The sequence below is a fragment of the Atractosteus spatula genome, chromosome 1 (genome assembly GCF_055471065.1).
Source record: "Atractosteus spatula isolate fAtrSpa1 chromosome 1, fAtrSpa1.hap1, whole genome shotgun sequence".
Taxonomy (NCBI): domain Eukaryota; kingdom Metazoa; phylum Chordata; class Actinopteri; order Semionotiformes; family Lepisosteidae; genus Atractosteus; species Atractosteus spatula.
Window position 1 is genome coordinate 52,217,269 of NC_142706.1, and position 26,002 is coordinate 52,243,270.

Sequence of the window (26,002 nt, forward strand, 5' to 3'; positions counted from 1 at the left end):
AGAGTTATGAGACATCTGGAAAACTTGACCATAGCTGGCAAACTTTCAGTTGCAGTGAGAAGATTGTTGAGAATTTTTTACATGAAGCAACAAGATTGTAATATTGTTGGAGAAGAGCAGTCTGGAGATCAGATGGGTAATTTGAAAACACAGCTATGTAATCAGGGTTGGTAAGCAGGCTTAAAATCTTTCCTCACAGTCCAGTATGGCTCAAGGAGATTTTGAAAGCACACTTATTCAAGATGTCAATGGCGTTAAATGTTTCCACTCCAAATTTCTCCAGACCTCACAGATTTGTGTTCTGGGTATTTTCACATGGGCTCTCTTCATGTCTTAGTATGCGGTGTGTCTCGGTGTAATGCTTACAGTAAAGTGGCCATTTTTGTGCTTGTTAAGAATTTTTTTTAACCGATCTCTCTCTGGTTAAAAATATCACACAGTAAATCCGTTATTAAACAAAATTGGTTTGGTATTTTGACATTTTGAATCCTGTCATTTTAATTTCATTCACATTTAGCGGACTTTGAAATACGAGATAATGTTACAATGGAAAGTCTTTACACTCATGACTGCTTTCCAATCTACTTAAATCAATGACTAATATATTCTAGAGGAAACTATCCCCCTAATATTTTTCAGCTGTCTTGCTGGACTCTCCCCATTTCCATTGGCAGATGAGTAACAAATATAATTGAATCTGGTGACATGAATCCTTGAATGACTACTCTTCATGCTTTCTGGAATAGGGTAGGCTTCCAGATTATCTAACTCCACCTTAAAGAATTGTTTTTTTAAAAGGACATACATAAAAAACGTTAATTGACCCAAGGATCTTAGTCACGCGTTTTTAAAGCAAAGCAATGTATCGGCTTTAACCGCGTGGCTGTTCCATGCTCCAGTAACTCTTTGGGTAAAGAAGCACCTCCCGTTCTCACTTTTTAATGCGCTTCCCCTGCAGTTCCCACTTGTGCCCTCTGGTTCATGTTTCACTGATCATTTTAAAGAGAAAACAAAGGCTAGTTCTAATCTTGGAGAATTTTCATTCTCCTTTGTTCTAGAAGTTCTGATCTTCTGTAAAAGTGGATTCCTCTGAATTCTTCAAGAACAGCCTTATTGCGAACCTTTCTTGTGTTCTTAACCATAAAAAACTTGAATGTTGAAGTACAGAATATTCTACATCCCTTATAGTGGTGACATCAAGACAAAAGAAATGTTCAGGCAGAGGAGATGAAAACAAATGTTTATTGAATAATCACGCTAACACCACCATTAACAAAAACTCGCATACATCTTACAAAAAGTAACCAAATGCACACATTAAAGCAAATAAAATGAAATGTGTGCTTCCAGCAAAGAACAAGAAATTGTCAACTGACAAACCACTGACAAAAGAGGAAACGGGTATATTTGATTTTGCACACTATCATGTTTAGGATTATTGCACAAAATGCTTTCACCTTTAATTTGGTGTCATTAAGTATTTTTAAAGCTTTGATTCTTCAAAGAGGACTTATTTCAGTAGAAAAAGCAGCTTGCCAAAGGAAAACTGCAAAATTATGTTTTACTGCACTAAAGCAATTCTCTAGGGAACCACCTAACAAAAATCCAGAATGTAACAAAAACAAAAAATACCAGATTGGCTCAGCAGAGCATCCCAGGAGTGCTGGCACAGTGTTTGCTCACAGCACATTGCATTCTCAACATACTGTACTTCCAGTTAATACAGCTATGGCCCTGCCTGGAGAGCAGCCGGACACCACACCTGGTACATCCGGAACGCTGGGACCTGAAGGAGAGCTAAAGGAATCGAAAGCCTGCAGAGCGGTCTGCACGCAGGGGGCAGAGAGATGCTTTAGTCAGGGCAGTGGAGCTTGTGCAGGAGCTTTTTCAGTGCCTCAAAGAAGTAACACCTAAACCAGTCATTACTGAAAGGAGAGAAATATATCTGGGAAAATTAGCCTTGCACATCAGAAGAAATAATATGGTAGTTTATATGCATCTATTCAAAAATTATGTATTTTTCTCATTGCATTTTATGGACTTCAAGACATAATGTGTGGAATCCAGGCACTTTCCAATCTAGGAACCCCAATCTACAGTGATTACACTGCTTTAAAAGCAAAGTGGATAAAGTGCATTCATTTCCTCCAAGTACATTCTGAACATTTTAAAAACTTTAAATTAAAAACAGCACAGGCATAGTTTTCAGGTGTGACTTTTAGAATCTCTAACTTGCAAAACTAATTAATCCAAACATGCCCATTATATCCCAGTCCTATTTAACATTGATGTCCCCTCACTGGACATCGAAAAAAAGTATGTGAATAAAATGCAACTTTTGTGTAATTGAATGGAGCACAGACTCAATGTTGTATACCGTGTTCAGCTTTATAAAAAAAAAACACCCTTTAAATTGAAAGTGCCATCTCTGATATTGCTGAACTTAGAAGACAATGAAGGCACTTGTGCTTCTTCTAGCGGTCAGGTTTATTAAGGATAGAGGTAGTACTTATAAATAGAATCCCATAAAATATTCAAAAAAAGTTAAAAAAAAAACATTCAGTCATGAGCAAAGAATCCAGTCAAGATTCACCCACAAACTTAAAAGCCTAAAACCTGTGAAATGCCATTTTTAAAAGTCAAACTATACGCAAACTATTTTTAAAATGTAAACCTATAACAAAAAGCAGTTCACATCACAGACAAAAAAAAATAATTTAACCTGAAACTGTAGGAGAAATCCAAACGTACAGTAGACAAAACAGAAAGCCTACTGCTTTCAAGTTATTTGGTTATCCAAACACAGCAGGATATTTTAGCTCAGTTATTGAGGACAGCTGGGATGTAGGAGTAACAAAGCATGAATGCATTTATGTACATAAATAATACAGGGGTTTACCAGGGCAGGCTAAAGAAAAACGATTCACCCAAACACTCCTCATCTGAAGGTACTCATTACACCAGATTGTAATGATAAAAAGAGCCTGCTACAATGGAGCTTGCACAGAGATTAAAGGCTTACTAGTACATTCTTGTTTTATATTTACAAATACATAATCTCACAACACATTCTAAACCTAAAATGTTTACTAGGGCTGAAGGGTAGAAAGTGTAGAATGCAGAAAGTAAAAAGCACAGGTCTGTCATTTTATATTGGGAGGTTATTGCGATTTATGGACTGAGCTTTAGGATACTCTTTAGAAATATGCTGGAGGGGTGGCTTTCAGTACAGCGCCATGAAATATCAAAACAGGATATTCATTTAAACTTGAATTTATGGCTTTCAGTTTGGTTTTAAACAATACTATTTCAAGAAACACTGTAAACAGTTTGACCCAAGTCTTCAGTGCTATATAACATACTTTACAAGAGCTTAAGGTATACTACTTCTTCTACTCAACTTTTACTAACAGTATGGCGGTCAATAGCAAAGGTTAATACCTTGGAATTTTGACAATGGCCTCGTCCTTTTTGTAAAAATGAAGAATCACTTACTCATCACTTCCTGGAAGCTACTAGTTTGTGAGACAACTAGTTTATCCAAAATGGGATTACAACTGCAGGAATTAGCTGGAAAAATGAACCTTCTCTAATCCAAGGTAAGAGAAAACCTAATCACAAATATAACTGACTCTGCCCATACGCTCACAGTAAATTCTATATAGCTACTACTTACTCCCACAAACCCTGGCTGTGACTTTATAGTAGAGTGAAATCACAGGTCCTTCCAGGACACATGCCTCTTCACTCACTAGGAAGACACTTGTTCAAATAAGCAGGTACATGGAGAGCTCAGCAGGACAGGTCCTGTGGCTATCAAGCCCAAGACCTGGCCACCACAGGCCTACTGAGCACAATTAAGGTGACCACTCAGCACGTGTGCAGGGCTGTATCGGTACCTCTGCTAGGTTTACTTCACATTTGGATGTCAAATCTGACTTGTCCCTGGAAGTGAAGAAATCAGATGGAAGTTTTTTAAAGTAGTACCTGAACAGGTCTCCTGCATACAAGAAGCTTGGGTAATCACTGCTGATTTCAGTTAAAAAAAAAAAAATGGGGTTGTTTTTATTGGTCTGGAGTCACATTCCTACGGTCAAGCCCTGCGTAGCCCGAATCTCGGTCACCCCCGTGATTACTGTTCCATCTCGCTACTCTGCTCCTGCCCCTGTAACGGCCACTCTTCTCTCCACGCATGGTGTTCTGGTAATCCCGTGTCTCTACAGATCTGCCCTCACTGTAGCTGTATTCCCTCCTCTCGTCCAGTCCTCTTCTGCCTCGATAACCTCTACCTGGGCCCCTCCATTTATTATCCCTATAGATGCCGATGCCTCTTTTTCCCCTAAATGAGCGACCATAGTAAGACTTGCCGCTTCTAGGCATGGTCTCACTGCGCTCGTAATCCTCATCTACAGCCTCTGGGTTCTCCGTGCCCAGCTCGTATCCCCAGTTTGCCCCTGCTCTTTCTTTGGGACTTTCTGTCCCTCTAGCCTCATTGGCGTTGCTCTTCCCAGTCTCACTTGCCTGACTCCCAGTTACCACAGCTGAAAGGCTCTCCTCCTCATTTTTGCTTTGGATACACTCATTCTCGGGCACAGGCAGAGCTTCGGTTTTCAAGGCACCTACAGAAGAATCCCGATCCTCAGTGGGCAAAGTAACCTGTTCTTTTGCAACCTCGACCAAGGGCACAGGTGTTGGGAAGAGCTGTTCACGTTGTGCATCCTCACTCTCATCATTCTTAGCAGCCACAGGGGGAATGCCAAGAACGCTTTCACCAAAGGTCAAAGTTGCTGTTCCATATTCCTGGGGAACAGCAGGACTGATTTGCAGGTTTGCCATAGTGGTGGGATTTCCGTTGGGAAACCTCTGCACAGGGTATCCCAGCTGGACTGGCGGATACATCGAGTAGTTTCCCAGGTAGGGTCTTGGCATGTTGGGGTGTACAAACGGAAGTGGGACACCGGGCTGAGCGCTATACACTTCTGGCACACTACACAATCTACCTTGTGCCCCAGGAGGGGGAGGTTGGAAGGGAGTCTGAGCCGCCGGCTGCGTTGCGCCCGCTGGCTCCCACCGACCCGAAGGGTGGGCAGCAGCCAGCCCAGGCGGGCTCCGGCTGGGGTGCTCAAGCCCAGCCCCAGCGGGAGCTGCGGAGGTCACCGCGCAGGGCGCAGCAGGAGCTTCAGGGAGCCACGGGCAGGAGAAGGAGGTGGAATCCGGCACCTTGGGCTGCATGGCGTAGACATTCAGATAGGCCTGGTGCAGGGGCAAGATGTAGGAATGGGGTGGCCACATAGGGAAACTATAAGCCTGTTTAAAAAAAGGAAGATGAAATAAGAAACTTTCTCTCTTTGGGAAACTTTTTTTTTATGGACACACAGCGCTTCCGTACATCTGAATACATCCCGAAACATTACACAACACACCTGTTGCACATGCATAACTTGACGTATTACACATACGTCGTTTGTTGCAGCAAGATCGGTTTATTCCAGGAACTTGCAACCTCTGGCACGCACTGAGCTTTTGCATGGCATGCATAAGGCAACCAAGACATTTGTAATTTAACCAAAACAACTGAAAACGTTTTAATTGTTGTGGGGGTTGACTTGCTGCATTCTAAATCAGACTACATAAATCCTTGGAGAGCGTAGGTGTCGATGTGCCTCCAGTGTCTGGTGTGACAGCTAAGAGATGAGAATCACGTCATGGCCACTTGGTACACTACATGTCCTTACTTAAAGCAGCAGACAACGCCTAGGCTAGAGTTTCCAGTTGCGTTTCATCTAGCATTCTTGCCTTGACCTCTTAGCGATATTCTTTAAGTATACTACAAAACTCGTAAGTCTAATAAGTAATGTATGACTAAAACATTTTCAGCTGAACTGTTGAAATTGCTGTAAGTTAACCCTTTGAAAAATGTGAGAGTTAAAGACAGACATGTTGTTGTATAAGAGACATCTATTTTTTTTAGACACTTTGACACAAAACACAAATAATCAATTTCACATATGAATACAGCTGACAGCCGGACAATAAAGAAATAGGTTGAGTCAAATGCCAAAGAACAAAAAAAAGTTTATGAAACTAATTGCATAATTATTGAATTATTACATGTTTATTGACGTTTTTGAAAAGACATGAAAAACATTAATGTATTATATTAATATAATTCTATCAACATCTGTCCTATCTCTTCTTGGCAAGCTTGCAGGGAAAAGCATTTCATTGCCAACAACCACCGCCGTATGCGGTATTGTGCATTGATAAATAAAACTTGATAGACTGAAGTCCAAGTAAGTCACGTTACACAGTGGCGTGATGTACTGCATGCAAACAAAAACCAGTTACAGGGATTTTTTGAAGAACAGCTTTTCACAATGCGCCGAAGATCTGTTTGAAGACTTTGCCAACAAAAGTGATATTTTAACTAAAATTAGAGACACACTTCTCTCAGCTAGAAGTGTTCAGTGGCATATGTGTGACATTGTTGGCGAGGTGCTATTCATATGCAGCTAAAAGATTAAAACCGGTTGTAAATTAAAGGTGTGATTGTAATCTATTTGTCAAATACATTTTTAATATATTTTTGTAAAATATTTAAACATTAAAACCAGCTAATAGTAAGTGGCATGGGTTATGTTTTTTTCAATTTTAACCATGGAAAAAGTGGCACGTGATATAAAACGGGTCGCCAGCCCCTAGTTTATACCAACAAGTGCGCTTACCTTTGTCATTTATTTGTCCAAGTATGAGAAGCAAAAAGAATCAGATTTCTGGCGATGCGCGATTCCAAAGACAAAGAACACCAACCTGCACAGGAGACTACTGCCGTTTGTGTAGCAAATTAGCGCTCAGAGACCACAGATGCAATCGTCTCCTACTTCAGGATCTAAAGAGGAGTTTCTTCAACATAGCTTACCTTTACACCAAGATTGAAAAAGAACCTCAGAATGGATTTATCTGTTGAAATAAAGAGTACATGAAAGTGGTTAGAAAAAAGAACCTCGCATATGATCTGCAAATACTGTTAAACGGGCTTGGCACCAGAGTGTGCTGTTTGAGATGTCATGAAGTGTTTGTTACCATCTTTCCTTCGTCTCACGGCATTACGTACTAAAATAAGGAAAATATTTTTATCTAAATCAGCAAGGGGTAACAAGTGCTCACGTATGCAGGTTTTACATTCAATTAGCAAATTAGCACTGATTAGCAAATTAGCAGATTGAACTGATATTCAATTTCTTATTCAAACAATTAATTCAATTCCATAATTATGATTACAGAATAATAAAACAGTAGATCTTGTGATCAATGAGAATTTGTTACCCACCTTTTAATTGTGTAACTAAACAGTTGTTGTTTTTTTAATTGGGGTTCGGAAACAAAACACTAGAGCCATTTGCGAACAATTAGATTATCTGAATGTATAACTTCACCAAATCAGATGGATTCAAATTCAAAACCGATTCATTCTTTCCCGAATGATTAGTTCATCTGATTTGTTAAATCGTTCGGCTTGGAGAGACAAATCGAGCATCGAGCCAAGAGAGTCAATGCAGGAGATGATTCATTTCCAACCGCCGCTCAAAGAACAAAGAGAGGAACTTGGAAACTTGAATTGAGTGCAGTGTACATTTACAATGGGCAAGAGCTCGGTGGTTAACTCCATAGAAACACAAGGCCTCTGTATCAATGAGCAGAAGGGATTTGAGTGCCGTGTGGTAAGAACGTCTTTTGCTGTTCATTTCAGACTGTTATATTGACTCATCATTGCAAAAATTCCTGAATTACAGCAGTCTAAATTAATAACAAACACTAGATACATCTACTACACCATTTTGTCTATATTGTGAAGTGTCAATAATGTATACACTGTCTTTGACTACAAAAGCAAATATGCCCTACAGTATTTAAACAGAAGTGTTGTTTTATTATTATTCTGTTGTCAAAGATTTAGCATGATTTGATGTGTTCATATTGCTGTTTTATTTTCTGTATTTGCCATTAATTTAATCGTGTTGCTGTTTATTTATAAACAATTTAATGTCACAGTTTTGTGATAAAAAGCATCTTTTTTATATTTTTAATAATGTTTTGCTAACTTTAACTCGGGGGAAAAAACAACTATGTGATAAACAGGATAAGCTGTCCTCAATGTAACTGTACATATACTGTATTTCCTTTAAGATTTTTACAAAAACATAATTGTTTCTCAACCTATACGCCTTTCCCATGTGGAAATGGGACAAAAAAAAACTAACAAGAGCATCACTTCTCCATTAAATCTTAGTTTTCATTTAGCAACATAAATGCTCAAGCCTCATTTAAGTAAATTCCCTGAGCATGCAGTAGTACTATTTCGTTCACCGACTTGACTCGACTCAGTCCTGCTGCTCCCTTCAAGAGACCTGATGAATCAAGCGAATGGATCTTTTGAATCGATTCATTCGACTGCGCAGAATCCAACAACTCCATTCAAACAAGAGAACCCAGCTGCCCGCCTGCACAAGGTACACCAGCGTAACAAGATGAAAAGACACCCGAACAGATTTCAAGCATCCCAGCTCATACCGCCAGAGATGTGCCAAAACGTCTGAAACAGGTGCTACTTCAGCAGGGTGATACACTCGCCTGTTGGAAGATCGTCCCCGTTCCGACAGTAGGAGAATGGTGGTGTAAGGACCTTCTCCTCCTTTTCATTCAAAGGGAATCCAGGATACAGGGGGTCCTGGTAGGGGTATGCCAGCGGAGGGAAGGGCAATGAAGGCTGGCTGACGGCATGCAGAGGAACAGGAAGAGGAGGAACAGGGGTGGTGTTCACCCGAGTCTGGGGCAGGTATTCGGGCAACACAGCGGGTAAAGGAGACACTGATGGAACACCCATCGGCTGCTGAACACCTATGGTACATATAAAAAAAATAGTTCAAGTAGGTACAGTAGGTGCGTCAGCATGCATAGGCTGCGTTAAACTTACACCTGAAGAAGGCTCCACAGCTGAAACATTGCGTTTCTTATCTTTATTTTTAATGTGGAACACATATACATACAACGAAACCGCCTAAGCATCACTTTATAGTAAGCATAGCCCTGTAGGGACCACGTTTCCCAGATTCCTCTGGGGGAATGAGCCGCTGCTCTCAGTCACCTGATCACTGGCAGGAATCCAATTGGTCAGGTGACTGTTAAAAGAGCAGGAAGAGAAGGCTTCCAGTGTCACCTAGTGGAAGTGGATAGCAGCTGTCTGTGGGGCTGAACACAGGACCCCTTTATGTACCACTCAATGACTGGTGACTGAACTCAAAGGAACCTGGGAGCTTTTGGGAAATTTTAGAAATACTGACAAGAGTATCAGGGGAGACTTGTGTACTGTTTTGAGGCCAGTAAGCAATTTAGCTTATTTCAGGAAGAAGTTTAGTTAGCAGGTCAAAAAGGTGCAGAGGCTTTTGTTTTGGTGTTTGGTTTGTAGTTTTAATTCCCTGCACTGGAATTAAAGGCACTAAGGTGTTTTTTTTAACTAACAGCTGAGTGTTTGGTTTGTTTGTTGGCCTGTACCCGACTATTTTAAAGATCCTGTTACAACATGCCAACAGGTTTGTCACAAAAGGAATAAGGAAAATGGTTTCCTTCATGCAGAATTCTCCTAGTCACTGCTGCAGCAGTGCAATATCCCTGTGATTTTCCAATCAGAACTCAGATTATTCTGCGACTATTTCAAAACATCTCCACACATTAGCATGCCTGATGACTTGGTTAACAAGCCTGGATTTTGTGGGACATTTTGCTATACGCAGCTTACTGGGATAGGTTTACGACAAAAACTTAAAACTCCACTAATGCATTTATGAAGCCTGACACGCAAGAAGAAAAAGCAGCAGAATTTTACTTTATTTTAGTATTTTATTTAGTCCCCATCCTGTCTTCTATGCCTCCAGGTTAAGCTTCAGCTTTCCATGATCTTTACCAAGAATGGACAGAAACGTAAGAAGTCAGCCAGTATTCCCTTCTGTTCGGCTGGTCTGTGTGCACCATGCCATTTTAAATCGGGAACTAATCCAATAACACGTCTTCCAGGACCATGATATCCCTTACATTCAAACCATCAAGTAAGGTTACATGTATCCAAAGTAAGGTTAGGCTGTGAGTGAAGACCGCTTTATTCACCAAGCCTGTCTTTCCCCATACCCCTGTGTAATTGACAATCTTGAGCTGGACGGCAGGAAGAGGGTAAGTACCTGCTGGGCCGGAGGCAGGAGGCTGAGGGGGCAGAGCCGCCGGCGGGCTGGGGGCTGGGTCGGCCCGTCTCGTGGAGGAGCTGGGCTGCTCTGTGTTCTGGAGAAGTGTAGAGGGAAAGAGAAGAGCAGCTGAGAAACCCGACGGGAGGTCACGCGACCGGACAGAAAATATTACAGAACTGTGTCTGTACTGAAATGTTAGAATGGAACATTTTAAAGAAGGAAAAAAAAACATGCTTCTGGAAAAAAAAAGCCTTGTCTATACTCCCAGGATAGACTCCAGGTTGCTCTGATCCCTTTCCCACCATGGGTGCGTGGTTTCTGCTTGTGCACTGGTTTCGTTTTCCCCAGAGTGCTTAAGGCACACAAAATCTAGACTCAAAATGGGTGGGGAATACTGGAAACACACCTGCTGGGAAGAGGGAGAGTTTTGCGCTTTCATTTTCCGCTCAGTGGCTGATGACACCTTCTGGCACTCTCCAGCATTGCTTTTCTAGAAGTTAATAAAAATAAAATTCTTGAAACCACAACCACCACCAGAAAAAAGTTTTTTTTTTCTCCTCCTACAGTGCCCAAAGACACTTACCAAAGGCTTATTCTTTTCTCCTTTCTGGACAGATCTAGGAGATGGATTTCTCGCTTCTGTACAGAAAATTAAAACAATTTTTAAACTGCAGAATTATGCTGATGGTATAAAAGCTTCTAAAGTGGATTTACTTCCAAGTTCAGTTTCTCCCATTCTTTCATCAAAAATAGCACAACGTCTTCACTTCATTTGATGGCAAATAATAAATAAGGAAATAAAGAAGTGGTACGCTCTAGAAATCCACTTTTAAACAATGAATTCGTTTTAATCGTCAACTAAGATGTGTTATGTAAAACAGCCAACATGCCAGGGTTAGAGTTAGTGTATTCTACTTATTAGCTGCTATTAACAAATGTTGCCTTCATATACTCTTGATTCCTTGAGAACATGTCACATCAATGTTATGAAAAACCATCAATTTCTTATTCTGACTTCAAATATTCCGAGAAGAATTGAACCGCTAAAATTAAGTTAGTAGTGGAACTCCGCAAAAGCAGATATACTCCTGAATCTCTGAATAAACTGTTAGACCAACCACCAGCAAACGTTACACTTTTTAAGCTTTAAAAGTAGTCTCAGGAAAAATTAATTAACCTATTAAAAATTAACTCTAACAAATGAATTAGTCTATGGGAAATTAGGTTTGGAGAGAAAGAATCTAAATAGATCTAGGCCCCGCACTGTACTCTGACCTGACTTTCTAATTAATTAGTAAAATAAAATAACTGAGTTCACCATTTAATTGATCACTACAAGCAAAGCATTCAGCTGAGGTCAAGTGAGTGCAATGGGAAATGCAGTGTAAGATGCTTTTTAAGAACTCCTGGTTCACTGTGTTAATGCAGAGGCTTCTTCAGGTCCTCTGATGCTGGAGATGCCAGTGTGAGTGAAAAAGACTGAATTCAACTTGCCATTCTCCCTGGGCTGGTCCTGTCTGTCCAGGCGGCGTCTGGAGCTCTGCTTCTCAGCAGCCTGGGGGCTCTGCTTCCTGGCACCATCAGAGGGCAGAGTGGCAGCTTGGCAAACACTTGGTCTCTATGTGTGAAAAGATATAAGTCTGATGGGTTGGCAGTTTAAAAATCTTTTTTTTATATTTTTCTGGCAGTAAAAAAAAAACAACAAATGCATATTTTCTAAAGCTAGTAACGGTTTTCTACTGAACTGGAGTGAAGGGAAACTGCAGTTCCAATTTTTCAGACCAGTTATTAAATCTCGGTAACGAAATAAATTAAGCACAAAATAGTGAACTTTGTGAGAATTCTGTATGGTTGCCATTGTTGTTGCAAACCGCTGGTTTTGCTACAGACGAGAGCGAGAGTTCGTGCAAATTGAGACATGAAATGGCCCTTCCTGCTCACTAGTTTCTGTAAAGACTAATGTAATGGGATGTACAAGCGAATAAGTACAGGGTGTGCATCAGACATTTCACAGTACAAATGTTCCAATGTGATCTGCATGCAGAGTTAATAAGTAGTATTTGCTGGCAAAACCATCTCGACGTTGAGATCAATATTTCTATTGGATTAAAAGAGATGTATTCACAAGCCTGCTTGTTTACAATGTAATGGCACTGTCACCAGAAGGTTTGTTGCTCCATTCTGAATCCCAGACAAAGATGGCAATATGGTACTACGCATAACTGGAAATTTAGTCTATTTTGCAATATAAATTGGAGGTTTTGCATGTTACTGTGTACATTTTACTCTCATTGTGGTATGAAATGCACTCAATGCCAATTCTAACTCTAAATAAAATAACTGCTCTGCAGTTCCCTAAATTACAATTCAGTAATTTGTAGCCCTATTGGAAAATAGGGCTGCTTCATGTCACTGGAAGTTTTGTTGCCTCGTTCTGAAACACACGATATGGCGCCGTGCATATTGCAAAATTTCTTTCATTATGTAAATTGGAGGTTTTAAAGATACTGTACACATTTTACATTCATGAGAATATTGCAACAATTACAGTTTTTCAGAAGGCAAGATGGCAGAGAAGGCATTTATGCGGGCTGGCAATATGAGCACAGCTTGGCGGGCATTCTAATGAGTAGCCTCCTCCTCTACCATGTGATCCTCCGGGGTGTTTATTAAAAACTCAGTTACACAGCGGACTACAATACATTTAGTTTTTTGGGGTGGGGGAGGGGATCTTACACCAGTACTAACACTAAGCGCTGGGAAGTTTTGCTCATCCTTATGCAGACTGTCACAAGAAGCCTGACAGGGTTCTGTCTTTGTGGCTGCGGCCAGGTGCTCCTGGACTGATGGGGCACCAAGTCCCTCCTCTGCTTTGAAACAAGGCTGTCCCGGATCACACTTCCTGTAACAGCAGCAACAGTCAGATCTCTGCAGAGCAGGAGCAGAAATAAAAAACGACACCAACCATTCTGCGAAGTGAGCCTCACATTTGAGTTCTGAAAATGTACCTTTCCCCATCAGTGCCTCTTTTCACAATCAGGACAAATGTGCATGAAGAACCCAAAGGAGAATAATTCTACTGTCAGTCTGCACTCAAACAGCTTCGGAAAACATAGTAAAACAGTTTCTGAACATCACATCTACTCAAATCCATCTTTTGAAAATCAGAGAAATTTCAAATGTTACTTTGCTATTCAGGATCTATGGTCAGCTAGCAGCAAACATGTACGCCTTCAAATCGTTCAGGTCACTAATTTTCTTTAAAGAAAAAACAGTGAGGTGCATTCTCTCCGAGCGCATGGAATTTATGGCACATTTCCATCGACCACAAGTTCGGCTGAAAAACACTTTCAATTGAACCTCAATCTAACCTCAAAGTCTGAGACAGATTTGTTCTAAATAGTGGCACTGAGCCTGGGGATCAAGACAACAAGCAAATAACAAGCACATAAAGACTGAATTAGGCTCTCCCAGAAATGCCTCAGTAGAACTTAGGAGGTAGTCAATATATAAATTATCAGCCACAGGAGCTTAGTTCCCCCCCAACAATGAAGAGACTCTCAAAAAATCCTCGTGGATTGCCTTTACAGGTCTGGCTGCAGTCCTGAAACTCTTCCGAAGCGGAACAGAAAACGGTGGAGCTAATGAGAGACCACCGCAGGCGCTGACCTCTGGGAGGAGCAGGGCCTGCCCAGTGCTCTGTCCTCCACAGGAGGCTGCTGCTGGCCTCTGGCGGGGACAGCCTGCTGGCTGTACAGAGCAGCTGCTGCTGGGAGCTTCGCAGGTGCTTTCAGAGACTTCCGTGCTCCTCGGTGGTCCTTATCTGCGTTAGGAACAGAAGTTCACCGGAACAACTGTTAGATACTAAAAACCGGTGCATGCCACAGAAGACAGGAAGCGTGGGCTCCTTACCAGAGTGCTGGCTGTGTCCATTAACTGCCGGAATTCTTCTTCCCTTCTCTGCCACTGAACTCCAGGCCTGGGGCTTCAAGTTCCACAAAGGAACAGTGTGCCTTGAAAGAAAAGGGGACAAGCACTCTTTTCACACAAGGACGTTTTACAAACGTGTCACCGCGATTCCCAGATCCTCATGCACAGAGATATTATAGCCACCGGGTTCAACAGAAATCCCCTGCTAAATCCTGCATTATGTGTATAGTTCTCAACTGTTTATTCGGGTCTCTAAAATACTCACTTTTCTCCAAGCTCTTCAACAAACACCGTCACAGGCCCATTGTTAGGGCACACCTCTTGAATATATGCATTATAGAATTCTCCATCGTGTTCCAGGCACACCTAAGACAAAGAGATCAACAACAAATCTGGTTTCTTACAAAACAGAAAAGACCAATACTTGTTTTTTAACATAAACGAATACCAATCATTAAATCACTATGAATTTTTTTTTTAGAGAATCAGAAAATAACCACTCAGACTTTCATCTGTGGTACTATCATATCATATGTACTATTAATGTTGCTCAGATCTCTCTCTCTCTCATGACATTTCAGTGTAATCTTTCAGGGCCTTGAACACTGCGTTATTAATATCTTGAGTTAAGGTACGTAAAAAACAAATCTTTTTTTATTTCTACTTCATCACAAACGGCCATTAGTGGTGATAATGTAAGGAGCACACGTGGCAAAACTGAACCACACAAATTCATCTCCACTCCCATAGTTTTCCTTCCACACCTTGCATTTGTCTCCAACACTGAACTGCATTCCGGCAGCAATGCGGTAGTCTTGGTTTTGCTGAGCTGGAAAAACAAGAAAAAGACACGTTTTACAACTGGGGTTGTCCAAGCATCTTCCTCCTTATTGCAGGATTTTCAAAACCATACATATTCCCTACATTTCCAATTGCCAAGGGTTTTCCTTTTTCTGGACCACAAGTTAGAATCACCAGCTTAGCTCACTGCTCAAAACTTGGCACTGCGCAAATTCTCCAAAACAGGTGGTGGTCAGTCCTGCTGCTTTTTATGAAAAATGAGTCCACTTTCTTAATTCCATTATTATTCCAGATGGAAAACGTGCTTTGCAGTAAGATAAAAAAACATACACAATGAATGATACATGTAATAATACAACATACAAAAGAAAAACATACATGCATAAGCTTAGAAAATAAGTCAGAAGCTTCACGTTTCTCATAATCCAGATATAGAAAAATAAAAATGTTTTAGTGAATGAAATGGGGATACAAGATACACGATTAAAATATAATACTACAACAAATAAACTGTGAAGATTAATAACTGGGGAATAAAAGATAACTTCGTTCTATTTCACGTAAATTTTGGTAGTCTAAATCGATGCCCTGATACAAGGAGCTGAAATTGACCGTCATGACCAGCCCTTGCACGTGATTGTATTGGTATAGATGCTATGCAGAGCCAGAGAGAGGCAAGAGTGGCATCTACATCTGTCCAACAACACTGCAAGACCGCAGACACCAGGCATGCCCCCGAGGTTACCGTCGCCAAAGACGCCTTGGCCAATTTCATACACCCAACCTCTGGGGGTCTTGGCGAGTCGTGATCAGTCGGCCAGTGATCACTGGTCTCTATTTGGCCAGACTGGCACGTGAAAATGTCTTGCCTGGCACACCAAGACCTTTTTAGAGCCTTATTGAAATGGCATATTTCACATTTATTGTGTGTATATACTCTCTCAGTGCTGACTTCTCAATAATTGAATCCAACGATACCGATATGAAAAACCTTGTGAGCAGAGAATGCATCCAGTGGTAACTGAACAATAATGTCACATATAATAACATACTTTTCATGAGGACATTTCTGCCTGTAGATACAGTACTTAATTATGGATGGCAAACCAGTAGAAAGTGGTCTGATTTTAATTTGTGCATCTTGGTTGTTACTGCTCATGCCTTTAAGCACTGTAGCTAGGTTTGCAAGCCAGTACTCAGACCATAATCATTTTGAAAAGTGTTAAGAATAGTAACTAACGTGCTTGCTTGCCATATACAACACAGATATAGCATTCAATAGTTCATGTCAAAAATATCTAACACAAAGTGCATATTCCATAAAATTTTTAATACAGGATTTTGTGGAGCAGTTTAAGGAGCCTACCTGTATATGAAGATCAACCACATCCTACAAAAATGTTTCTCTTGCCTGCCATGTCAACACTCAGACTGAATCTTCAGATTGTTTGGCGCCCTGAACTACTGACATTGCTGACCCCTAGTCACGACACAACGTTCCCAACCGTCTCAACACAGTGAAGATGCAAACGATTTACTGAACGCCACCAAGTTTAAGGTTTAAGATCAGTCACCCAGCTTCTGTTGTCACAACAGCCCCTACTGTCCAGTTTCCTGGCCTCTTGCAGGCACACAGTGCTATAAGCAATGGTCTTATCTCTCCCACCAACTGGCGCTCTGGTAGAGGTTTGTGCATTAGGTGGTGCATAAAAAGACAAAAGAGTCGAAGATAAGCAACTCAGAGGAGTCTGCCTGCTTCTGCTCATTGTTCCGTATGCGGTCACAGGATCAGTCACCCCAAGCCAAGACATGAAAATACTATTTGCAATTCCTTATTGGGTGGGGATAATGCATTCCATAATAATACTTTAATAACTATCCACAGAAAACATGCCACAGACCTCATGCTCTAAATAATGTAATAACAGTAAGACATTCATCATTAAAAGAGACCTACAAGTGGAAAGAGTTTCTTACCTTTTTTAGACCTCATCCACACATTGTACTCAATATTTCTATAGCTCGAGGGGTTGAGAGAGTTACGGACACTCTTAGGCAAGGTAGGGGCAGAAGGATGTGGCTTGGACACCGAAGTCTAAAGACAAAAAAAATGATATACCTTCTTAAGAGATGAGAAGAACAGGTAATCGGCTCAGAAGATTTAAATCTTAACAACAGGGGTCAAAAGCAGTGGTAGATATGAAGGGATCTGTAAACCAAAACTTAAACTTTCATTGTCAAGTACTGTCACTTATGAAGAATCAATTTCACCTGGACAAAAAGTGAACAGTCACTTTACAGGCAAAGAAATGCTTAAGACCTAGACCACAAGACACAGTCTGAACTGTATGCTCAATAACAGAATGTTACCCGTTTAATATGGCACCACACAATCCTGAAACTGAGCTGATCCCAATACTTCAGGATGCTAAGCTTTGTTTTAAGAACCGCACCAATATGGATACTCCTTGTGCAAATGACCTCAGCAAGTGAGGTTAGAAGGACTCTTTTGCAGTGGCTGGATGAAGTTAGTCACGGCATTAGAGCTCGACTATGGTTTCTATTTTCAGGTTGCATGGACTACATTAGGTTGGGGGGTCCCCACTTCCACAACATATGCAGGTAGCAATTGGTATGGACAGGTCCTTCTTGATTTATACAGCACCATGTCTGTACCAAGGTAGTACGGTACTCCAGAGCAGTGTGGGTTAGTGGCTGCACAGACATTACAGGGAGGGCACTGCTTTTGTAAAAACTATTAACATACGTCGTCTTCAACAAAGACATAATTAAAAAACAAATGATCACACCATGACCACCTGCAGCCAAAATCATTCAGCTCACTGTGATCTGTAAAAGCTCAGCAGGCCCCTGCTAGGACTCCCTCATACAGATTCCCGTGTCAGTAATGGGCCGTAGCCATGCTTTCTCAACCAGTGTTATTGCAACACATTCAGAGGTATGCCAGCGACTTACAGGAAGTCATACAGAAGAAAAATAAATGAATAAATCAAAGGGTGTATCTACTAGGTTTGAGGAGTTAACAGTGTTTTGTTGCATGTTTGGCGTATACAAGAGACGGAGGCCACACTCTAGCCCTGATCGTACGGGAGTTGTGTTGTGCTGTGTGTGGCGTGAGTTCAGCTTTTCAAATCTGACAGATGTGATAACAGAGTCTGACAGAGGCCGAGCCACAGCTCCAAGGTTCACGGTTTCTGCCTGGATAAGCTACACTTAAAGGCAAATGATAATGTGTTTTGTGAGGAGGGTGGAGGTGTGCCACAAACTTGTTAAATTAATTTAAGCGTGCAATTGAATGGAAAAGGTTGAGAAATGTTACCTTAGTTAATCGGATCTGGACTGGTAACCCACTGTGTTATTTTATACTTCTCACATAATATGGATGGTTTCAGGGTAAACATTGTTTTCTAAAATATGTCTAAACTTCAAACTTATAACAGTACACATGGCAATCAAAATTCACTATAAAGCTCTTAAGAGGTAAAGAATGTGGATTTTCCAGACATACCTTTGACCTTATCGATATTCTTATGAACAACAACTTTATACTTGTTGTATAACATTATGTTAGTCAAATCTTGCAAAGAGCTTAGTTTATTTTCATATATTAATAACTCAAACAAATCATTTTTTCTAGTTGTTTAGATTTTACAAGAAAAGGCAAATTAAGATAAAAAAACTTTGAGCAAAGCTACTTGTCAGAGTAATCTTGAAACAATACAGTAATGGCTACTAACATATACGTCTATATCTGAGACAATTACTGTAGAAGGCTACAAGAAGCAACCAAGTGTCACATAATAAGATTGTGCAAACAAAGCACTTCACAGCGTCTCCTCTAGGTTAAATGCACCTTGTGAACCTGGCGTCCTCGCAAAGACTTGAAGTTGTTCATATGGGCTGTGTCGGCTGCTACTTCAGGCCTGTTATTAAAAAAAAATGCAGATTTAAATTAGTTTAAGAAACTTTAATTGAATACTTCTGCCATTTTCATTTTATTGCGTTTCATTTACCTACGTATTTAAACATTTCAGGGTCTAAAATCTGCAAGTAAACATATCTTTTTCCTGTGGGTGAAGTATGTCCTGTTTAAATACATCTTTCAGGTAGCATACCATTAAAACACAATCAGTTCACAGCTACTGAAGACGCTGAAGCTGATGTCTCGAAAGAACGGGCTAACCCTTCAAGCAGAATTATGACATTAAAAGATATCCAATCCAGAATGAACTGCAAAGTTCCTACAGAAAGCAAACAAATTTAATCTGAAATATTAAGTTTTTCCTTACCTTAATGTACATATAGAAAAATAATCAATAGACATTTACTCAAGCTTTGACCTAATAAAAATAAAAACTAAAGAGAAAAGCAATTCATCACCTGCTATTTATTATCTGCCAAGGAAGCTACTCTTTCTCAATCATTGCCGAACATGGGGAACACCTGTCTTTTTAGCTTGTCGTCATGACAACAGAGCTCTCCTGTTTAACCAGCAGAAAGCCCCTTACTTTCTGAGTGATTTTCCTCTGGGATTTAAATTACTTTGTAACCTCCAAGAGGTAAGTATATTGTGCATTTTCTCACCACAACGCGCTCAAAGCTACATAGGTTTAAGTTTAATCAGTAATTTCCAAACAGCTATGCAGTTTAGAATAGGCAAAGTTTACACAGAAGCAACTGCTTTCTACAGTACTCAGCCATATTCCAATCACTCTTTCTGCTTGTTTAAATACACCTCCCCCTCACCAACACTTTAATGAATAACAAACAAAACAGTGGTGCTTCAATTTAAGTAGTGAGACTGGTCAATAATTCAAAAACTAGAAAATATAAAACCATCTTAAGATCACTGTGGTGTTCGATATGAAACAAGGCTTTTTTGATAATACCAAGCTTGCTGAGCACCTTGAGGCCAAAGTACTTGACATTAAATTGGTCAATTAAATAGCAATGTGGCTAGCAAAACCACTGCCAAGTACAGATTAGAAACCTTGTGAGCAACTATTGATGAGTGTCTCTAGACCCAACCTGCCCATTTTTTCCAAATGTGGTTCACACTTGACAGGTCTGGTCAAGGTATGAAATTCACCTATAAAAATGCCTGATAAATTCAATTCATACAGAAGTACAGAATAAAGGAAATCTGAAAAATAGCAGAGACAATAAGATCACTTACGCAGAGCAAAAAAAAAACTAGAACATTTAAAAAGCATTTTGCAATGACCTACGTAAAATACAGCTCGAACACTGCATCCGGTCTTAAGATAGACAAAGTTCAGACAAACAAAACACTATGTATTTAAAGTAAACTTAATGACAAAGAAATGCTGTCTCTTTATCGGGTAAACCGCCACTACAAAAAGGACAAAAACCCATGTTAACTAATTGTACTAACAGGGCTGTTTCCTGTTGTGCTGTTACCCGTCACAGCAGTGAGACAGTACTATAAAAACACAGCACTAAACATGAAAGCTGCAGGATCAAGCTTCCTGTCGCCTGGATTGCTCTTCTGAAGATACTCCTGCTTCCCACAGCCCCACCCTTCTCCTTACCACTCCTCATCATCCAGACCGGACTCTTCGCTGCTCTCGCACTCCTCTGCTCCACCCTCACTGTCCCCACCGCAATCCTGAAGACAGGCAGCTACCGCATTGTGATCCGCTCCAAAGACTCGCTCGTACAGCAGCTCATACAGAATGGCTGGGCGGGAAGAACACGGTCAGATTGCTAACGGGTTGCAAGTTGTACAAAATTATTTACAACACCATCCTACACAAAGCTATGCAAACGTTTCCCAAATTACAGCTGCTGATAAGAGAAGGAAAGGAATTATCCGTTCTTCCTGGAAAGACTGAGGGGCAAGGCTAGCAGAGTTAAAGATCAATCAGTGCACAGGCCTTAGTTACCTGCCAGGGACAGGACATAAATTCATGAATATTCAGGAAAAAAAAACAGTCAGAAACTCAAGGCAATCTCTTAACCTGGAAGTCACTTATTGCTCCCATCTGAATTGCTCTGTGGACAATGTAAATGTCAGTCAAGAATAAACGTATAATACAACCGGTTGGAATCATTTATAGACACAGCCAATCTATAGTTACTCAACTTCAAAAGCACTTACATTGGCAAAGAGCTGCGTCTTTCTCAAACTGCTTTGGGTAGACACTGTCATAGTGGTTCCCGTTTAAGAAGCAGAGACGAACCTGGGAAAAAATGTCGCCAGGGAAAAAGGAAGTCGAAACATTCAGTTTCAGTTTTTGCTTCCTACGATTCAACAAAATGTTGCATCTATGACACCAAATGCCTCTCCCCCCCCCCCCAAGTGGCTCAGCTACTGTAAAACTGGACAACCGGACCTGTGCTCACAGGTTCAAGCCTGAGGCATGTCATAAGTCAGCTGTGACCAGGATTCCCCTACCGGCAGGTAGGATTAGTCAGGCAGGGCTCTTTCAGTGGCCCCCATAACCTCCCAGGTATGTGCAGGCATGCAATGTTCTTGAAGAGGAAGATGTGGAACACACCCCTCCTCCTACAGGGCTGTGTGGCCTGTGATGTGTTAAAAGACGATTGGCTAGAAGGAGGGCAGGTGGGAGGAGTCTGTCAGCACTTCCTCATTCTCCCCAGTGTGCGGTCACAAAGTTTGTAGCTGCAAGACTAGTAGAAGGTTGTATGTTTCAGAAAAGACAGCTAAAAAAAAACGTATTTTACATAGCACCTTTAAAGGTGGCTTCTCAATGTGCTTTACAGAACAACAAAAAAATATATACACAATGAGATAGTAGATGGGGGTGCGGTAGGAGCAAAGGGGGTATATAACAGACCCAGGTAAGTAAAAACCCTTCTAAAAAAGAAGAGCTCAGGGAAGGTGAGTCTCCGATATCCTTAGAGATAGAGTTACAGAGCTTTGGGGCATAACAGGAGAAAGCCCCATCATCAATGGAGTGTAGACAGGCTTGGGGGACGGACAGAGGGACTTACATATTTGTATGCATTATACTACAAGCATAACAATATTCTTTGCATTTGATTAAAAAAAACAGCCTCTAAGACCACAGGACAACAACATGGTGTACTGAGGTTAGAGGTCATAGGTCATACAACCCCACACTGGCGGCACTGCTTTACCTTGTCAGGAAAATTGTTTTCAGTTATCTGAACTGGAGGTTTTCCAGGCTCCTGAAAGATCATGAAGTCATGCCTGGGTGGGGAGAAAAGAAAACTGACTCAACTTATTTGGAAAGACTGACAGTGAAGTTTTCTTTTGTACATTTTCTTTAAAAAGCTTGCAGTCATTCAAATGTTCAGTCACTAGCATACAACAACTATGTCTGATACAAAAATGTAAATCTTGTTTTAATTCTGATTTGAACAATATTGTTTCTCATCACTCTGATAAAGAGTCTGCCTTTCTACAGCAGCATTGAGGAAGCTGCTCTATAGAGCTGGAAGCCCTGAAGTGCTCTAAAGATAAATCCACAACTGCAACAGGTCATTTCTTCATTGTTTTTTTTCCTAGACCCAACTCTCTTGAATTGCTCTAAAAAATTAAATAATATTACCTGCATTACATTTGGTTAACTACAGTATCACAAGGTAATTCCAACTTACCGTCTTAGCATGAATAAGATTTATACTGACAATAAATATCTCTGTACTGAAGAAAATGAAAATCAATAAACTGCTTCAGTTCAAAAATCTGCAAAACAGATTCTAAAACATTGTAGCCATGTGTTCTCCTAAGACTACAGTGCAGGTCTGGCTGTCGATGTGTTAATCCTATGTACAATTCAGTGCTGTTACTTCTTTTCCTGTACTGCACAGTAGGGTATTTTTAATAAAGGAGACAAATCACTAGGGGTTTCTTCGAAGATATTAAGTTGTGAAATAACAGTTTGTAAAACAATTACCTTTGGATTTGAACTACACAATAACCTATCCACTTTAGAGCACTACTAAGCTTAACTGAATTATGAAAAACATATTTCCGTATAATTGCCCGCCTAGTCACAAGAAAACTCTTACTTGTATATGAGGGCCAGGGCACTTATTTCAACTTCTCCAACCCAGTTCTATAAGTACAAAGACAACATAGTTGAAATTCATAATACATTCCTCCAACATTTTTTTTATAACTGTAGTTACATCATGCAAATCACGCTTGAGGACCGGAATAAAAAGTAAAACTAAAATCTATGGGACACATTCGCCACCAGAATGTTAATTGATTATGATTTATTATTATTACAGCTTTTCTAACCGCTTAATCATATACAGTACATCACATGATACTCAGTATTATTTAAAACTAAAACCAAAAGGTTAGGGCACATACGCAGTCCCATTTCACGCAGAACCGTGCCTTGCTAATCAATCACTGTTTTAGGTGTGGTTTGTCGGCTCAATGTTCGAAGGAGGGGCTTCTTTAATGGGCATATCCGCTGTGGGCTATCTGCGACCGAGGAGAATTCCAAACTGGGCTCTTTCAGTCCTCAACAATTCTCTCACACTTCAAGTGACCCTCATGAAAGTGGTGTCACCAAACTACTCAGCCCAAAAAAAAACACTAAATATGTCTGTCAGTCACTAAGAGCAACTTGTAAAATTTCACAGCGCTTTCGTCTTGCATGCTGGGGCTACAGAACAGCAACAGCGGTATAGTTCAAATCGTTTCCTTACCTGCGGATTCTCCAGCCTTTGCAGGTATTCCTCAAAACTCCCCTCGATGAACTGCAAAGACAAAACGAGCCCTACCCGTCACGTCAATGACGTTTGAAGACTTGACGGCAGTGTAATCGATTTTAAACACAGCCGCGTTTAAGAAGAAGAATAACAAAAACTTACCGATTCGTACTTGACCCTGTTCTTTTTTAAGTAATCACCACAGGTGCGACGTACTTCTAGATGTCGACTTTGGCAAAGCAGTACCTCAAAACGAAACAAAAAGCAGTTTTGAGCTGCGAGCAGTTATACTTCAGTTGCAGCTGAATACATTCTCTTGAATTAAACAGCAAGGATGCAAACTCTTCCATCCTTAATACTCCCCATTTTCTTCGTTGATCAGGATTAAACCCCTTTGCATGACGGTTGGGTTGAGCAGAAAGCACGTTGTCCACACTCCCCTCCAGCTAGTGTGTTATTTTTTTCCCCACGAGTTCCTCTTTAAGACTCTCAAAGTACTTTTTAGATTTTATTTTTCGAAAAATGGTGGTCATGTGTGAAGTAATATTTTATTTTCTTTACCTGCTCGGCCACAGCTCTAAACAGGCAGGATCCGTCTTTGGCAATTTTCTTTCGGTACAATCCCAACGACTTCAGGTATTCGTCCATTAATTTCTCCGCGCTGGTGTCGTTCGTTTGCGCGTTTTGCAACCCCCTTTCCATTTTAAAGTGCATTCAAGGTTTTGAGTCTCTGCGCTGTTACTCAAACACCTCACTAGCGGCCAGGAGGAAACATTCATAAAAGAAACAAGTTTCGTTTTCACGAAAACAAAATCCACAAGGTTTAAGTGAGGAGGCTAACTCATATTCTGCACGTCTGCACGCTGTTTTCGACCTTTAACAAGTAACAAACAGCGACACTAGCCTACAATCAAGAAAATCCAATAAACAGATACTTTTAAAATTATACTTTACAAACGATCTGGAAGACCTTTCAAGCGTTTCCTTCTGGGTTCATTTAGGTTTTTTATAGTTTTGACAGCCGAGTTTAACTATGATGAGATTACTGCAGTGAACGCTGGGGGTTGTAGGCTTGCAGCACGTTCTGGCCGCAGAAGGAATGAGAGGTCAACAGGAGAAGTGGAAAAAACTACATTTCCCAGAGAACAACAGTGGATGGCACTACTTTTATCGAATCAGGCTCCAGCTAAAACGAATTTGCAAATAGTGCACAGTGCGTTATTTCATATGTACGATGGAAGTACTACGAACATACACCTTTTTTAAATAAAGTACTAATGTGTCGAAATATGATCTGTTACATCCATATTATATTGCTAATAACAAACTTCGTTTCTACTATACTGCAGCAAATGCGGTCAACGAAAACGAAAACAAAGCTAACAATCCCTTAGTTTTTAACAAATCTTCATGTTACATAGGATGTTTAGGAGATATAACTGGTAAGAGGTGATGTGTTAATAATGCATTGTTGTATATCCAAATGCTCTGGTGTTGCGTAACTCGGTATAATAATCACAACGTTATTATTATTATTATTATTATTATTATTATTATTATTATTATATACTCATTTAAAAACGACATCTCTAAACGCTTTACAGTGGGTTTAAAAATAGTTATGAGGACAACAAATTACAAGTAATAAACACACGCGGCTACAGAATAAAGATAAAAAACAGGATTACCTGATTTAACAAATGTTGATTTTCGTTAGTATCAATTTACCAGAAGTAAGGAATATCTGAATTTATATGTACATCCATATAACAGATAAACTCCTACAACATATAATAATAATAATAGCTTACACTTATATAGAACTTTTTCTGGACACTCCACTCAAAGCGCTTTATAGGTAATGGGGACTCCCCTTCACCACCACGAATGTGCAGCCCCACCTGGCAGCCATAGTGCGCCAGAACGCTCAACACACATTGAGTATGTTGAATTATTCTTTATTAGAATTCTCATAAATTATCTAGTCTTGGCTTCATAAGTAGTTACATTAAGTTAAATTTGGCTATTCATATTGGCTTTAATAAAACTCCAAGGGATATTTAAACCGCTGTCTTTTACCTGTGAGGTAAACTCTCGCAGACCTTGATACAAAACCAATCTTTTTGTTAACGCCTTCGAATTATTTGACGAGCCCGTTAGATGGCGCTCCGTACTAACAACTGGTACTCTCTTCAAGATAACAAGTAATAGGTTTATTCCATGCTGAAAAAAAGAAGAAAACACAACGTTTCGGCCGTGGAGCCTTCTTCTTCTTCACACCTGAAGAAGGCTCCACGGCTGAAACGTTGTGTTCTCTTTCTTCTTTTTTTCAGCAT

At 40.4% G+C, this 26,002-nt stretch overlaps 1 protein-coding gene across 3 annotated transcripts; it reads right to left on the reverse strand.

The window, feature by feature from the left end:
- Nucleotides 1–1,224: 1,224 nt before the first annotated feature.
- Nucleotides 1,225–25,791, reverse strand: otud4 (OTU deubiquitinase 4). Of its 3 annotated transcripts, XM_088910283.1 has the most exons (22): nt 25,746–25,791; nt 24,228–24,420; nt 23,829–23,912; nt 23,664–23,714; nt 23,010–23,056; nt 22,113–22,185; nt 21,109–21,190; nt 20,540–20,687; nt 18,841–18,910; nt 16,944–17,061; nt 14,930–14,994; nt 14,431–14,531; nt 14,148–14,248; nt 13,905–14,058; nt 12,972–13,137; nt 11,730–11,853; nt 10,819–10,874; nt 10,642–10,725; nt 10,233–10,329; nt 8,632–8,898; nt 6,920–6,960; nt 1,225–5,307 (listed from the first exon to the last, which is right to left on the reverse strand). In XM_088910283.1, exons 2-22 carry the CDS (start codon nt 24,378–24,380, stop codon nt 4,066–4,068), a joined length of 3,324 nt encoding a protein of 1,107 aa, XP_088766409.1. In that variant the 5' UTR covers nt 24,381–24,420; nt 25,746–25,791; the 3' UTR covers nt 1,225–4,065. The 3 variants fall into 3 exon arrangements, with proteins under 3 accessions (XP_088766409.1, XP_088766415.1, XP_088766400.1); XM_088910289.1 differs by lacking the exon at nt 25,746–25,791 and having other exon boundaries at nt 12,984–13,137; nt 24,228–24,650; XM_088910274.1 differs by lacking the exon at nt 25,746–25,791 and having other exon boundaries at nt 24,228–24,650.
- Nucleotides 25,792–26,002: the final 211 nt, after the last annotated feature.

Excerpts from the sequence above, each read along its gene's own strand:
- otud4 (XM_088910283.1), bottom strand. The coding sequence starts at position 24,380 with ATGCACTTTAAAATGGAAAGGGGGTTGCAAAACGCGCAAACGAACGAC. Across the intron at positions 20,688-21,108 it reads AGACGCAGCTCTTTGCCAAT|CCATTCTGTATGAGCTGCTG; the intron begins GTAAGTGCTTTT and ends CTTCCCGCCCAG. Across the intron at positions 13,138-13,904 it reads AGGCCCTGCTCCTCCCAGAG|GAAGTGTGATCCGGGACAGC; the intron begins GTCAGCGCCTGC and ends CTGCTGTTACAG.